This window comes from Oreochromis niloticus, linkage group LG11 (assembly GCF_001858045.2).
Source record: "Oreochromis niloticus isolate F11D_XX linkage group LG11, O_niloticus_UMD_NMBU, whole genome shotgun sequence".
Classification (NCBI taxonomy): Eukaryota; Metazoa; Chordata; class Actinopteri; order Cichliformes; family Cichlidae; genus Oreochromis; species Oreochromis niloticus.
The window spans coordinates 37,334,426-37,350,985 of record NC_031976.2 but is presented as its reverse complement, the minus strand read 5'-3'; the positions used below and the strand labels follow the sequence as shown (position 1 = coordinate 37,350,985).

At 46.2% G+C, this 16,560-nt stretch overlaps 1 protein-coding gene across 4 annotated transcripts in view; it reads left to right on the top strand.

The window, feature by feature from the left end:
- Positions 1 to 16,560, top strand: part of col6a4a (collagen, type VI, alpha 4a) — a 75,345-nt gene that overhangs the window by 49,532 nt on the left and 9,253 nt on the right. For all 4 annotated transcript variants that reach the window (XM_019364405.2, XM_019364404.1, XM_019364407.1 and 1 more), the window contains 13 exons: positions 287 to 322; positions 655 to 717; positions 794 to 856; positions 3,679 to 3,741; positions 4,168 to 4,230; positions 4,308 to 4,358; positions 4,526 to 4,561; positions 9,025 to 9,087; positions 9,171 to 9,233; positions 10,280 to 10,315; positions 10,399 to 10,435; positions 10,515 to 10,526; positions 15,967 to 16,460. In XM_019364405.2, coding sequence (XP_019219950.1) covers positions 287 to 322; positions 655 to 717; positions 794 to 856; positions 3,679 to 3,741; positions 4,168 to 4,230; positions 4,308 to 4,358; positions 4,526 to 4,561; positions 9,025 to 9,087; positions 9,171 to 9,233; positions 10,280 to 10,315; positions 10,399 to 10,435; positions 10,515 to 10,526; positions 15,967 to 16,460 — 1,080 coding nt within the window. The remainder of the gene's footprint in view (positions 1 to 286; positions 323 to 654; positions 718 to 793; positions 857 to 3,678; positions 3,742 to 4,167; positions 4,231 to 4,307; positions 4,359 to 4,525; positions 4,562 to 9,024; positions 9,088 to 9,170; positions 9,234 to 10,279; positions 10,316 to 10,398; positions 10,436 to 10,514; positions 10,527 to 15,966; positions 16,461 to 16,560) is intronic.

Below are 16,560 nucleotides of genomic sequence, written 5' to 3'. Positions count from 1 at the left end.
ATCTTAATAAAAACATTTGCAGAAAAATATTTCAAATAAACGGGTGAAATCAGCCCTGCAGGCACCGAGCCAGCCTGCCTGGATGGAAGTCTTAGAAGAGCTTAAAGTCTTCCTCACTCCATCCTCAAACGCCCAGAGACAGCTTGACTGAGTGAAATCAGCAGCTGAGCAGCTCCAGAAAAGCATCCCATAATCCAATGGGGCAGCCTGTCATGTGATCGTGTATAAATCAGTAATGCTGTAACAGCTGTGAGATTATTGAGCAGATATGTGGACTTCTCCTCAGGGACTGAACGGAAGACGGGGACGACTGGGTGACAAGGTAGGACACCAACACACTTGGAGCTGCAAACGTGTGTGTGTGTGTGTGTGTGTGTGTGTGTGTGTGTGTGTGTGTGTGTGTAGGTTTAGGCATCTTTGTGAGGACAGAAAATTGGCATCCCACTCTACCTGTGGGGACCAAATGTCCGTCCTCACGAGTTTGAAGACATTTTTAGGCTGGTTAGGTGGTTTTAGTGTCAGGGTTACAGTTGGGTCATTGTCAGGGTACACAGCTGGGGAAAGATGTGACTGAGATGTCCTCACTAAGATATGAAAACGCGTGTGTGTGTGTGTGTGTGTGTGTGTGTGTGTGTGTGTGTGTGTTCTCTGCAGGGTGCAGCTGGACCACCTGGAGATCTGGGACTAGAAGGCAGCCCAGGTGCTTCTGGTCCACAGGTGAGCCTTCAGGGCAGGAAGAGTCAGATTTAATGTCCACATGCTGCTGCTAACACGCTAGCCTTTGTCTCTGCAGGGTCCCAGAGGGGTCAGAGGTCAGCCTGGCCCGAGAGGAATCCCCGGCCTTCCTGGACCTCAGGTCAGCTGATCATTTATTGAAAAAGCTGATTTTCATTGTCTTGCTCCAGCAGTCTCCTCGAGTCACCGCAGGAGCAGACCCACAGCGAAAGAAGAAGAGGAGCAGCTTTAAATCGATTTGCAGACTGATTGGTGGATGGTTTCATGGTTAGGGTTCAGGTGTTCATTCATGAAGCTCAGCTCCCCGCTGCTGCTGGAGCTTCAGTCTTTCCTCCTCGGGGTCGATGCGGACTGCAAAACATCTTCAGGAGTTTTTGTGAGTTTTTCCCCCAAAGGGCCAGAATGAGGAGGCCACCCAGGGCTGCTGCAAACGCCGATGAAACATTTGATGTTCTTTGCTGCATCACATTTGGTAAAGTTGCAGATCAGCCTGATGGGATCAGCTGGCTCTGCTTTTCAATCTGGAAGTTTAGATTTCCCTCACGTCGGCTTTGTGGTAGAAACGTCTCGTTTCAGCAGTTTGCACCTGATAACAGTGGCCCCTGATGTGTGTTCAGCTTCTCCCAAAGATCCTATCTGTGTAGCTGAAGGCCCAAACCCTGAACCGTGGAGTCTGCTCATCATGACGACTTTAACCTGAATCTGCCCTTTATTACATAAACACACTTATGAAAGCTGCAGAATCACGAGATGCGACACAGAAACGGTCGATTTCCAAAACTACGGCCTGGTTTGTGAGTCTCTGGAGACACTGAGGTTTTCATTTCTTCATCCTCGTTAAGGCTCATTTCGCTGCGGGCTCATTTTGTGGTCGTCATATATGTCACCTTCATCGCTGCGTTTCATAAATCCCGAGTGTGACGGTCGCTGCTGCAGCTGCCAACATCTGGACCTCTGCAGTCTGGGCCCATCTTCCCTGAAGCTGCTGTCATGTCATAACTTTAGAACCTGCACATCTTAAAAAAGTCATCTCGTTAAATGCTCGTTGTATTTGGTACAAGTTGTTTGACCTCCATGCACAGCGCTCTGCATGCGGCTCTGCGTGCAGCTCTGCATGGAGGTTGTTTAAACCAAAGGATTTCTTTCCAACGAGCTAAACGAGGACATAAAATCCATCGCCAACAAGAATGAATGCTCTTGAGTGCTGCTTGCGCCCCAGAGTCGTCACTCTCCATTGCAGCATGATTGGTTATTAATGAATAACGGGACGGTTCATTTCGTCCTGCAGCTGTTCTTCGTCTGGCCTGCAGTGCTTCTCATCCGGTGTCGGAGATGTCAGCTGCAGAGCTGCAGAGGAGGAGAGAGGGGAACTTGTTGTTGTTGTGCCAAAAGTAATAAGTGACACTCGTTCTCAAAGATCACGACCCAGCTTTACATAGGAACTATTTTCTTTCAGCGTATACATCCACCAACCAAAAGCGCTTACAGCTTAGAGCCTGCTTACTCATTGATGTATTCATTCACTTAGTTTTTGATGAGCAGTTTAAAGAGCCGTGAGTGGTCAGTAAGAGGGAACAATATAAATGCCAGGAAAATGCACAATAATGTAACAGAACATAAAAAATATAATAAAGAGTGAAATACATTTTTGATGTGTGTAACCAGATCCTGCAAAGAGACACTGCTGCTGAGATTTCTAATGTATTTTTTGGTACTTTGAGCAGTTGAAGGTGAGAGCTGTTCAATTCAAGGGTCAGTTCAATTCAATGAAAGGTTATTTATACAGCACCAAATCACAACAACAGTCGCTTCAAGGTGCTTTATATTGTAAGGTCGACCCTACAATGATACATACAGAGAAAAACCCAACAATCATATGACCCCCTATGAGCAAGCACTTTGGCGACAGTGGGAAGGAAAAACTCCCTTTTAACAGGAAGAAACCTCCGACAGAACCAGGCTCAGGGAGGGGCGGGGCCATCTGCTGTGATTGGTTGGAGTAAGAGAAGGAAGACAGGATAAAGACATGCTGTGGAAGAGAGACAGAGATTAATAACAGATATGATTCGATGCAGAGAGGTCTGTTAACACATAGTGAGTGAAGAAGAAATACTCAGTGCATCATGGGAATCCCCGGCAGCCTACACCTATTGCAGCATAACTAAGGGAGGATTCAGGGTCACCTGGTCCAGCCCTAACTATATGCTTTAGCTGTGCGGTCTGTTATTTATTGAAGCCTTCATCCGTAAAGCTGGACGCAGGCCGGAGGCACAGACGTGTACATTTGAGTTTTGGGGTGAACTGTCCCCACAGCTCCACGAGTCTTTAAGCTGTGACCGTTCAGCGTCCCCCTCAGAGGGAACTTTAAACAAAATCAAAGCGATCCGAGTTTAGTCTGGAGTCAGCTGTGTTTGCTTCCGTCACCTCGTCTCTCAGCTTTTTATCTTCAGCGTGTGGCAGAGCTGCATGAAGCCAACGAAAACACTGACAGACAGTTGTTCCAGGTGGAGGTCGTCCACGGCCCAGAGCTACGTCTGCTCCACTCTCCCTCATTCAAATACATCGTGTGTCACAGTCTAAGCTTTAACTCTTTTACCAGATGTGCTCAGTCCTGAGCTGCTGTTAGAAAATCTTTTCCTCTTTGGAGCTCAGAGACAATCACATAAAAAATTACTGAGGAGCTGCTGAGCAGAGATTTAGGACCAATAAAAGTCCAGACGACAGCTCAGATTTATCACTTGGCAGCGCTCAGCAGTGTCCTTCTTTACTCTTCACCTGTTTGGGTAAGCACCGTTAAAGTTGATGATGAGCGGAGATTTAAGTGAGGCCCTCAGACCGACGGGCTCTGAGCTGTTTTCAAACATTACTGTCCACGATGCATTCAGGGATAATCAGATAAAAGGGAACTGTGTGTGACTCTGACTCTGCTGGTTCTTCCTCCAGGGTGAACCAGGTCCTGCTGGAGACCCGGGATTACCTGGACGGATCGGTGGTAACGGACAGAAGGTGTGTGACATCAGCGCCTCATCATTTAACATCTGATAAAGCAAACGTCCCCGCATCACATCAGATAAGATCAAAAACTGATATCACATTTATGAGATTAGCTGATGAATACTCTAAGAGGTCAGATGAAGAGATTACATCCTGCACAGTTTCCACCCAGCAGGGCCTGAAGGCAGGAAGTTGGTCATACACGTACATCCATACAGGGTACATGGGGAAAAAAGGGGGCGTGGCCACCACGATGTCATCCGCTTTAATTGTGAAGCCTCCAGTTTAGCCTTTTAACCAGTTATCGGTCTATGCTAGCTGGCCTGGTTATCAGTCTGAACCCACACATATAGAGCCAGTGGAGGGTTAATCCAGTTGATATGAAGGGGGAGGTTATCTTCAGTCACCATGACAGACTAACTGTTGTTGTTGTTAAAGGGCCAACCAGGAGATCCTGGTGATAAGGGCGCACTGGGACCGGACGGACCCCGAGGAATGCCGGTAAGAAGCCGAGAGCCTGCTCTGTTCAGATAAACACTTTGATTAGATGTCAGTGGCTCTGACTGTCTGCGTTTCAGGGTCAGGACGGCCGGGATGGTTACGGACCCGCAGGACCTCGAGGTGCAAAGGTGACCCTTCATAATAAACAATTGTGTACTTTATCCTCCTGACTCTGCTGAAGTCACAGCAGTCTAAACATCCATCTCCTTCTGCTTGTCTGAATGAAGTAAGAGCACTCTGCTTCACATTCATAACAATGTTCACAGTTATGAGGATTTCTTGCCGTCTCTTGCAGGGTGATCCCGGTTTCCCTGGTTATCCCGGTCTTCGGGTGAGTTCACTGTTTTCCACGGACAGCAGATCAGATTGAATCCATCCTGGCATTCACATTAAATCACAGTAAACACACAGACAGGAAATGAAGGCGGCCTGCTGGGAACGGATCAGAAACAAGTTAGGATCCAAACATCGGAGCGGGCTGCTGGAACGTTTCAGGCTAACAGAAGTCCAACATGAGAGTTTTTAAGTCCACCGAGCTCAGGAGCTCACAGAGCCGTCCACGAAAATGCTGCGAATACAAAATAATCTGCGTGTTTGCTGTGATTCATATCTAACCTGAGCACCTGGAAACACCTGCAGGTGTAAAACTGATGTGTGATTCTGCTGTTCGCTCTGAGAGTGATGCTGTGAAATCGGCCTGTTTGCTTTCCCACATCATTCAAACTGATGCAAACAGCAGGTGCTGCTCGCTCGTGCTGCTTCTGGACGTCAGCAGGTGTTTGTGGCGTGGACGAATCAGAGTGGACCTGTGAGGTCAGCGAGTTCAGAGGTTACACAGCAAACGTATCAAAGCTGCACTGAAACTGGGCAGAAACACAGAAACACTGTTCAGGAGCTCTTCAGTGGATCAAGTCGTTGCACGGGCTGGTGTAAGCCACGCCTACCTGTGCAGCAAAAATGTTTCCACAACGGTCCAATTAGGACTGTTTCTGTTAGTAGCCAAGAAACTTTAATGTTTGCAGTCAAATAAACATTTACAGTGGCTTGCAAAAGTATTCGGCCCCCTTGAACTTTCCCACATTTTGTCACATTACAGCCACAAACATGAATCAATGTTATTGGAATTCCAGGTGAAAGACCAATACAAAGTGGTGTACACGTGAGAAGTGGAACGAAAATCATACATGATTCCAAACATTTGTTACAAATAAATAACTGCAAAGTGGGGTGTGCGTAATTATTCAGCCCCCTGAGTCAATACTTTGTAGAACCACCTTTTGCTGCAGTTACAGCTGCCAGTCTTTTAGGGTATGTCTCTACCAGCTTTGCACATCTACAGACTGAAATCCTTGCCCATTCTTCTTTGCAGAACAGCTCCAGCTCAGTCAGATTAGATGGACAGCGTTTGTGAACAGCAGTTTTCAGATCTTGCCACAGATTCTGGATTGGATTCAGATCTGGACTTTGACTGGGCCATTCTAACACATGGATATGTTTTGTTTTAAACCATTCCATTGTTGCCCTGGTTTTATGTTTAGGGTCGTTGTCCTGCTGGAAGGTGAACCTCCGCCCCAGTCTCAAGTCTTTTGCAGACTCCAAGAGGTTTTCTTCCAAGATTGCCCTGTATTTGGCTCCATCCATCTTCCCATCAACTCTGACCAGCTTCCCTGTCCCTGCTGAAGAGAAGCACCCCCAGAGCATGATGCTGCCACCACCATATTTGACAGTGGGGATGGTGTGTTCAGAGTGATGTGCAGTGTTAGTTTTCCGCCACACATAGCGTTTTGCATTTTGGCCAAAAAGTTCCATTTTGGTCTCATCTGACCAGAGCACCTTCTTCCACATGTTTGCTGTGTCCCCCACATGGCTTGTGGCAAACTGCAAACGGGACTTCTTATGGTTTTCTGTTAACAATGGCTTTCTTCTTGCCACTCTTCCATAAAGGCCAACTTTGTGCAGTGCACGACTAATAGTTGTCCTATGGACAGATTCCCCCACCTGAGCTGTAGATCTCTGCAGCTCGTCCAGAGTCACCATGGGCCTCTTGGCTGCATTTCTGATCAGCGCTCTCCTTGTTCGGCCTGTGAGTTTAGGTGGACGGCCTTGTCTTGGTAGGTTTACAGTTGTGCCATACTCCTTCCATTTCTGAATGATGGCTTGAACAGTGCTCCGTGGGATGTTCAAGGCTTGGGAAATCTTTTTGTAGCCTAAGCCTGCTTTAAATTTCTCAATAACTTTATCCCTGACCTGTCTGGTGTCTAAATCCAATCGAGAATCTGTGGCAAGATCCGAAAACTGCTGTTCACAAACGCTGTCCATCTAATCTGACTGAGCTGGAGCTGTTTTGCAAAGAAGAATGGGCAAAGATTTCAGTCTGTAGATGTGCAAAGCTGGTAGAGACATACCCTAAAAGACTGGCAGCTGGAATTGCAGCAAAAGGTGGTTCTACAAAGTATTGACTCAGGGGGCTGAATAATTACGCACACCCCACTTTGCAGTTATTTATTTGTAAAAAAAATGTTTGGAATCATGTATGATTTTCGTTCCACTTCTCACGTGTACACCACTTTGTATTGGTCTTTCACCTGGAATTACAATAAAATTGATTCATGTTTGTGGTAGAGATGGACCGATCCGATATTATGTATCGGTATCGGTCCGATACTGACCTAAATTACTGGATCGGATATCGGAGAGAAATAAAAAATGTAATCCGATCCATTAAATATCAAAAAATCACCTCACAAAACTTGCGACACGGCGTAACTCGGCTCATAACCGTAGCAGTATGCATCACGTGATAGAGCGGCTGTGTGTATTTGGAGCCTCGCTACCAAACCAGCATTTCATCTCCGAGGAAGTTATCCCAGAGAGAAGTAAAGCAAGTGTGTAAGTTCATCTCTGAATGTTTGTAAAGCGTTCCCACGTTAAGCTTAACAACCGATATATGGAGCGACTGCCTCTCTCTCCCTCCCTCTCCTGCTGCTACTTCAATCATGAAACTGATCAATGATCAGCTGATCGGCTTTTCTGTCGCGAGTCCGTCTCTCTTCTTTGTTTTTGGCCCACTTTGCACCAGAAAGAGGAAACCAGCGGCTGAACAACAGCAGCACGTTTAAGCTTGATAAGCTGTTGTTAGAATGTATTTAATATTACTTTCTACACCAGGATCCTTTTCTACGTAGCTGACAGCTGGTAACTGTGCAGGGGCGGATCTAGCAAAGTGTAGCCAGGGGGGCCGATAGGGCATGAACAGGGAAAAGGGGGCACAAAGACATACTGTTCTTTCTTATTCTCATTTAAAATATCTCGCTTTTAATAAATAATTATCTGAATCTTACACCCAAAGTTTTAATCTGATGTAAAATGTATAGAAGTCCATTACTGTATATAGTAACTGTTAAGTCTATATACCCTAGTAAGCTATAGTACTTTTTCCTTTGGGAAGGTACCATCTGTGCAGTCTGCAACTCTGTTGAAGAAAGATGTTGAATCTATTTAATTATTCTTGAAAAATAATTGATTTCTGTGCATTTTTTTTTCACACTGCATCAAATTAAAGTTGATTACATCGATTAAGCATCATGAGGTGGAGGGTGGGGGGTGGTTCCCTATTTTTTTTTTTTGCTGGGAGTTTGCAACCCTATTAGTTAGGTTGCTTAATATTTCTGCAAAGTACTCTTTAAAATACCAGAATAGGGAGGATGGAGCAGGTTTAAGTTTATTAGATTGATCAGTGTTGCTGAACTATGAAATATTTTGGGTGCAGTGTATTTTTTACATACAGGTATAACAGAATAGCTTTAGTGTTGTTGTTTATTTAAACTTGAGTATGAACGTGGGCGATCGTGGCTCAAGAGTTGGGAGTTCGCCTTGTAATCGGAAGGTTGCAGGTTCGAGCCCCGGCTCGGACAGTTGTGTCTCGGTCGTTGTGTCCTTGGGCAAGACACTTCACCCGTTGCCTACTGGTGGTGGTCAGAGGGCCCGGTGGCGCCAGTGTCCGGCAGCCTCGCCTCTGTCAGTGCGCCCCAGGGCAGCTGTGGCTACAATGTAGCTGCCATCACCAGTGTGTGAATGGGTGGATGACTGGATGTGTCAAGTGCTATACAAATACAGGCCATTTACATTTACCATTTATACAAAATGCAGCAAGATATTAAAAAAACAGTTTTATTGATTAAAAAAAACACACTATATCAGATTCATATCGGTATCGGCAGATATCCAAATTTATGATATCGGTATCGGACATAAAAAAGTGGTATCGTGCCATCTCTAGTTTGTGGCTGTAATGTGACAAAATGTGGAAAAGTTCAAGGGGGCCGAAAACTTTTGCAAGCCACTGTATTTCTGCTGTTGGATGTGTTAACGTGGGAGGCCGGACTGCCTGCTGGAGCCTCTGCTGGTGCTGCGTGGTTGCAGCCCAGGACTCCTGTAAAACTAATACAAGCCTGCCTACACTGGTGGCTCATAAACACCTCGCTGTGCTGCCTGCTGCACACATTCATACACAAAAGGTAGACAGCAGAGCATCACTGAGCTCTCACAGCTTTGTGGTAAAGTCGACTGGATCCTTTTAAAGGATTTATGAGAGACCGGCCGCTTTTATAAATAAGTACATTTTCAGTTTTACTCGCTGGTGTTTGTCCAGAAGCTTTTGGATGCCTGAGATAAGAACGCTCTTATTTATTCTTGGGATGAGGTCAGGAAGCACTCGGGGCCGTTGACTTGAGGGCTTGTGTTTGGATTTGTCAGAGACACGTTACATCATGAGCCGTGTTTCTTTCTCTGCAGGGCGAGGAGGGGCTGCAGGGACCCAAAGGATATCCAGGGCCCAAAGGGAACCGTGGCCGAGGGGTGAGAGTCCACTGCTCAGATAACTGAGTCAAGCTCGGTCTTTGAGTCCATCAGTGATGTTTGTTTGTGATCCCGTCACGTAGGGTAACGCTGGTTTGCCGGGAGAGTCGGGAGTTCCCGGAGAACCAGGATATCCGGGACACAGGGTGAGTGTGGAAAAGCTTTAGAAAGCTGCTCGGGTTTTAGGCTGACTTAACATCACGCTGCACAAACTGAGCGCCTGGAGTCAGAATGATCTCTGGATGTGGATTAGTTTATAAGAAGACTTTTGTTTTCCTCCAGCTCTATTTAGTCCTCTCTTACAACGATGAAGGAAAATGCATTTTCACCCAAACTTAACTCTAACGGTTAATTTAAACAGGTCCAGAGGTATTACTGTCCTTTACAGAGCTCCGTTTTCTCGCTGTCTTATTTAAAATTACTGGAAAATCCTTTGTGTGGTTTTTAAAGATCTCGGAGCTCACAGTGAAAGGTAGTTCTGCAAAATTTATCCACAAGTGGACACCCTTTGTGGAATATCTCAAATCTTTTCCTTAGTATTTAGAACAATGCAATTTACCCACCCTGAGACTAGACTGAAGAATTTGAAATTTACTCTTTTTTAAGGTAGGCATAGGATTTAAGCACCCCCCCCCCCCTCCCCCTTTCTATTTTTTTATTTTTATTTATTTATTGTTTAATTTAAATTTTTGTTTTTTGATTTTGATTTTACTTTATTTTATTTATTTATTTCATATCTTTTCTAATTTACTCACTTTTTTTCTTCATTTTTTTTCTTTTTTCTCAGTTTTCTGTTCTTGTTTTTTGTATTTTAATTTGTCTTTTGTTTAACAAGAAAAGTTAAAATGTTTGGGAAAGAAATGTTTGAGAAAATATGTCATGTAAGATGCATACAGTGTATATAAGTTTGTATTATCTCTTGATAAGCAAATTTAAAAAAAAAAAGATCTCTGAGGTTCACGCTGTAGCTCAGGTCACCTGCTAACCAAAGGTTGGTGATTTGATCCAAATGTCCGTGTGCACGATCCTAACCCCAAGCTGCTCTCTGATGCTTCCATCGGAGTGCGAGTGTTCGATAGAAAGACTTTACACCAAAGGGTGAATGAGGCAAAATGTGTCTTTGTTGGTGTGATGTCATCAAATGTGAGAAAGGTTCTTCTGTCATGTTACTCAGATATCACACTGTTCACAGGGGCCCCGAGGTTCTCCTGGAGGCAAAGCCATGACTGTAAGTCCACCTTAAACCCACCTCACCCACATTAAGGAAACATTAGTACAGGATGTAATCACAGGTCTTTCCTTTTGACTCAGGACTGTCAGCTGATCACCTACATCAGGGACAACTGTGGTAAGACTTCCTCACATCCTCACATCATCTCAGGAAATGAAACCTGCACGTCTCTAAATGCTGTTTGTTCTCCCTCCAGCTTGCTCTGCTGGTACGTGTCTCCACTCTAACACTCAGGTATCGTGGTGAGTACAGCTCAGCAGCCATGGCCACAGACTGGATATCAAAGATGGACACGGCTGCACTCTCTGAAGCTTCAGCATTAGCATTTGGTTCACCACAGTGTTGTTGTTGTGATTCTTCTCCTCAGGAATTTTATCATTTCCTCATTTATTGCCGTCGTTAGTGTCAGGATGGTGAAAATGGTTTTCTTAAAATAATTCTGAGAATTACTGAAAGCTACAAACTCTGTGGTTGAAAAAATAAATATATATATATACACATATATATATATATATACATACATATACACATATATATATATATATACATATATATATATACATATATATATATATATATATATATACATATATATATACATATATATATATATACATATATATACATATACATATATATATATATATATATATACATAACACCCAGCACGCCCCTGCGGGCGGTTTATCCTTCAAGCTCGGGTCCTCTACCAGAGGCCTGGGAGCTTGAGGGTCCTGCGCAGTATCTTAGCTGTTCCCAGGACTGCGCTCTTCTGGACAGAGATCTCCGATGTTGTTCCCGGGATCTGCTGGAGCCACTCGCCTAGCTTGGGAGTCACCGCACCTAGTGCTCCGATTACCACGGGGACCACAGTTACCTTCACCCTCCACATCCTCTCGAGCTCTTCTCTGAGCCCTTGGTATTTCTCCAGCTTCTCGTGTTCCTTCTTCCTGATGTTGCTGTCATTCGGAACCGCTACATCGATCACTACGCCCGTCTTCTTCTGTTTGTCTACCACCACTATGTCCGGTTGGTTAGCCACCACCATTTTGTCCGTCTGTATCTGGAAGTCCCACAGGATCTTAGCTCGGTCATTCTCCATCACCCTTGGGGGCGTCTCCCATTTTGACCTTGGGACTTCCAGGTTATACTCGGCACAGATGTTCCTGTACACTATGCCGGCCACTTGGTTATGGCGTTCCATGTATGCCTTGCCTGCTAGCATCTTGCACCCTGCTGTTATGTGCTGGATTGTCTCTGGGGCATCTTTACACAGCCTGCACCTGGGGTCTTGCCTGGTGTGATAGACCCCAGCCTCTATGGATCTTGTACTCAGAGCTTGTTCTTGTGCTGCCATGATTAGTGCCTCTGTGCTGTCTTTCAGTCCAGCTTTGTCCAGCCACTGGTAGGATTTCTGGATATCAGCCACCTCCTCTATCTGCCGGTGGTACATACCGTGCAGGGGCCTGTCCTTCCATGATGGTTCCTCGCCTTCCTCCTCTTTCTTGGGTTTCTGCTGCCTGAGGTATTCACTGAGCACACTGTCAGTTGGGGCCATCTTCGTGATGTATTCGTGGATGTTTCTTGTCTCATCCTGGACTGTGGTGCTGACACTCACCAGTCCCCGGCCCCCTTCCTTCCGCTTAGCGTACAACCTCAGGGTGCTGGACTTGGGGTGAAACCCTCCATGCATGGTAAGGAGCTTTCTTGTCTTGATGTCAGTGGCTTCTATCTCCTCCTTTGGCCAGCCTATTACCCCAGCAGGGTACCTGATCACGGGCAGGGCGTAGGTGTTGATTGCCCGGATCTTGTTCTTACCGTTCAGCTGACTCCTCAGGACTTGCCTGACCCTCTGCAGGTACTTGGTGGTTGCAGCTTTCCTAGCGGCCTCTTCATGGTTCCCATTCGCCTGTGGGATCCCCAGGTACTTGTAACTGTCCTCTATGTCTGCAATGTTGCCTTCTGGTAGTTCAATCCCCTCAGTTCTGACTACCTTCCCTCTCTTTGTTACCATCCGACTACACTTCTCCAGCCCGAATGACATTCCAATGTCATTGCTGTATAGCCTGGTAGTGTGTATCAGTGAATCGATGTCTCGTTCACTCTTGGCATACAGCTTGATGTCATCCATGTACAGGAGGTGGCTGACAACCGCTCCGTTCCGTAGTCGGTATCCGTAGCCAGTCTTGTTAATGATCTCACTGAGGGGGTTCAGGCCTATGCAGAACAGCAGTGGGGACAGAGCATCTCCTTGGTAGATCCCGCACTTGATGGTGACTTGTGCTATGGGCTTGGAGTTGGCCTCTAGTGTTGTGTGCCACATTCCCATTGAGTTCCTGATGAAGGCTCTTAGGGTCCTGTTGATCTTGTACAATTCTAGGCATTCCAGTATCCAGCTGTGGGGCATTGAGTCATAGGCCTTCTTGTAATCAATCCAGGCAGTGCACAGGTTGGTCAGCCTGGTCTTGCAGTCTCGGCTGACTGTTCTGTCTACCAGTAGCTGGTGTTTTGCGCCTCTGGTATTCTTGCCAATCCCTTTCTGTGCCCCGCTCATGTATTGAGCCATGTGCCTGTTCATCTTAGCCGATATGATGCCTGACAGGAGCTTCCATGTAGTACTGAGGCAGGTTATTGGTCGGTAGTTGGATGGGACCGGTCCCTTCTTGGGGTCCTTGGGGATCAGGACCGTCCGACCTTCGGTTAGCCATTCCGGGTGTCTCTCGTTAACTAGCAGCTGGTTCATTTGTGCTGCCAGACGCTCGTGGAGTGCAGTCAGCTTCTTCAGCCAGTAGGCGTGAACCATGTCGGGCCCTGGTGCTGTCCAACTCTTCATACTGGAGACCCTTTCTTGGATATCTGCCACTGTGATGGTTACTGGACCCTGTTCAGGGAGGTCGCTATGGTCTGCCCTCAGATCCACTAGCCACTGAGCATTGCCGTTATGGGTTGCGTCCTTCTCCCATATGCTCTTCCAGTATTGCTCCGTCTCCAGCCTTGGTGGTGCTGTTCTGTTATTGTTCCCTTGCCACTGAGAGTACACCTTTGCTGGTTCTGTGGAGAACAGCTGGTTTATTCTCCTGCCTTCTATCTCTCTGGTGTACCTCCTCAAGCGGCTGGCCAAGGCTGTGAGTCTTTGCTTGGCAGTTTCCAAGGCCTCAGGTATGGACAGCTTGCTGTATTTCTTGCTGTATTGCACCTTCTTTGTCGCGCCTTTCTGCAACTCCGTTAGTTGGCTAACCTCCCTCCGTGCTACTTTGATCTTGCCCTCTAGCCTCCTTCTCCATGGAGCGTACTGCCCCTTGTGGCTGTTCAACTTGTAGCCAAGCATCTCACTGATCACTGCTGCCGTAGTGTAGATCAGCTTGTTAGTGTCGGTAATCGTGGTTGTAGGTATCATCCGTAGTGCTGCATTAACATCATCTAGCAGACCTTCTGAGGGTACTTCACGTAATCTTGGTAACCGGCTAGGGGGGGGTCCAGGTTTCAAGCTTGGCCATGATCCTATCTTTCAGGTCAGTTCCTCTCGCACTCAACGATCCTTCTCCTATCGCACTTGGGGCTATGTACCCAATCTCGGGTGGGGGTGATGATATCTCCCCCTGACCTGGCGTCCTGACTCCTCCTTGCCGTAGCATTTATGTTGTACCTCGTCAATCTCTAGCTGTGAGAGCAGTCCCTTCTTTCGAATGTTGGAACACTGAGCTACTAGTTGTTTCGCCGTCATTGTGGATGTTGGGTATCGAAGAATCCATAGGTCCCTCATCCTATTCATGTAACCCCTTCCGCCAGGGTTACTTGCGTAGTAGCATTCCAACAACGCCCTGTTTTCGTCTCTTGCCCACCGATGCCTTCTTGTTCCAGTAGCCCACTTGTCGTCAGGGTGCCCTGGTTCCTCAACACCTGACGCGGACCTTGTTGATCCGGGCGACGTCCGAGCCGGCATGCCTTCATATTTATCTGTCTCGCTCATGTCTGCGGTAGGCTCACTTTTTTTAGCATAGGGGGTCTAGCCTTAGGACCCTTACTGGATACAGACGCCCCAGGCAGGAATCGAACTTGCGATCTTCTGCTCCAAAGGCGTGTAGTCTAACCACTACGCTATATATATATATATGTATATATATATATATATGTGTATATGTATGTATGTATATATATATATATATATATATATATATATATATATATATATATATATGTGTATATGTATGTATGTATATATATATATATATATATATATATGTATATATATATATATGTGTATATGTATGTATGTATATATATATATATATATATATATATATATATATATATATATATTGGCTGGTGAGTCTGTGGATCTGAAGCATGTGTGGGTCCGTGCAGATGTTTACACAGCTGTGAATATTTCCACTCCTGATAAGCGCTGCGCTCTGCAGGTCTCTGTACTGGAAACACACACTTCTCTCTCTCTCTGCACCACTACAGTGCTCACTGAGCATCTTTGACTCATTCACAGTTTTATTTTTTTTTAATTATACAAACTCTGCACAAACAGCGATGCAGGTCCGATCCAGATCAGCCACACGTGGCATGCTTGGTGTCACACTCCAGCTGAGCGCTGTAGCAGGCTCCATGCTCACCTGTGGTGCCAGGCGCTCAAAACAACAGTCAGTCTCAGAATGAACTGTATTGTGTTTGGTTTGTCGCACTACTTGGAAACATGCTGACACATCAGTGTAAAACAATGTGTGTGGGCAGCTGTACTGCTGCCCAGTATCCACCACGGCCACGTTTCTCATGGACACACTCAACTCTGCCGCTCAACCCAAAAATCATTCTCCTTTCAAATGTGGGGAAGAAAACAGCAGTTTTACAGCAAAGAAACAATCAGCCAAACACAGATTTGTGACCTCGACCTGAAACGTTTCATTAGAAAGTATATTTTACCTCCTAAGACTCTTTCATGGCAGTTTTAATTTCTCTTTGCTATTGTGACTTTATAGTGTTCGATAGAAAACTATAAAGTCACAGTTGAGCAATGATGTGCAAAACTCTTTGTTTGCTGTCTGAACACAGGAGCAAAATGAGAAGCAACAATGGGCCCCTTTGAAAGCGAAACTTAGTATTGTGGTCTCCACAACCCAAAATGCGACGTCCCAGTATGTGGACGGCAGGTCCTAGCAGGTTAATGAACTGTTTTTATTTGTATGGCTTCACCGCAGAAACCAGGAGTTGTATCTAAGGATTATACAGATCATATGTGAGAGTCTGTGACGTGTGATTCAAACTTGGGTTTCTGGCACAAAGGTAATAAGATGAATTGTTCCTTCAGCACCACCATCATCCACGCATCGACTGTTTCGGTCCTTGTTTAGTCTCCGACGGTATAAGAGCAGCTTTGCATGATCAAACAGAGCTGAGGTTCATCAGCGTGGACGTTAACATGAGAGGAATAAACTCACAGCCTCCCTTTGATAGATGCTGCTGGCACTTCTCTGCTCACCTTTACCCCGACTCACACTTCTGTGATTAGCTTTACAGTTTGTTGTAAAAATATCCTTTATGTAAACAGATTTGTATAAGCTGATATGAACGTGACACCAACCTGGTCTCTGATGAATGGTTGGATGCTGAAAGTTTAACACAAGCTCTTCTTTGTCGGTCAGATCAGTCAGCGTGCCCGGCCTACCCCACCGAGCTGGTGTTCGGTCTCGACATGTCTGATGACGTGACCCCGGGGGACTTTGGTAGGCAGCGCTCCGCCCTCCTCTCCCTGCTGAACGACATCAGCATCGCAGAGAGTAACTGCCCGCACGGCGCGCGTGTCGCTGTGGTGGGATACAACACCTACACCAAGTACCTGATCCGCTTCCAGGACTACCGGCGCAAGGCGCAGCTGCTAGAGGCCGTGAGGAACATCGCCCAGGAGAGGACGTCCAACAAACGGCAGCTGGGCGCCGCCATGCGCTTTGTGGGTCAGAACATCTTCAAACGAGTCCGAGCAGGAATAATGATGAGGAAGGTGGCCGTCTTCTTTTCTAGCGGGCCTACAGAGGGGGCTAACGACATTGTAACGGCCACGATGGAGTACCGGGCCCTCAACATTGTTCCAGCCGTCGTCTCTCTGAGGAACACTCCTGATATTGAACAAGCGATGCAGGTAGGTGTCGTTTACCTGCAGCTACCAGATGTTTTTAATCCAGATGTTGACAGTGTCAGCACAGAGTGGTCAGTCCCTTCAGACTGTTTTGCCTTCGGTC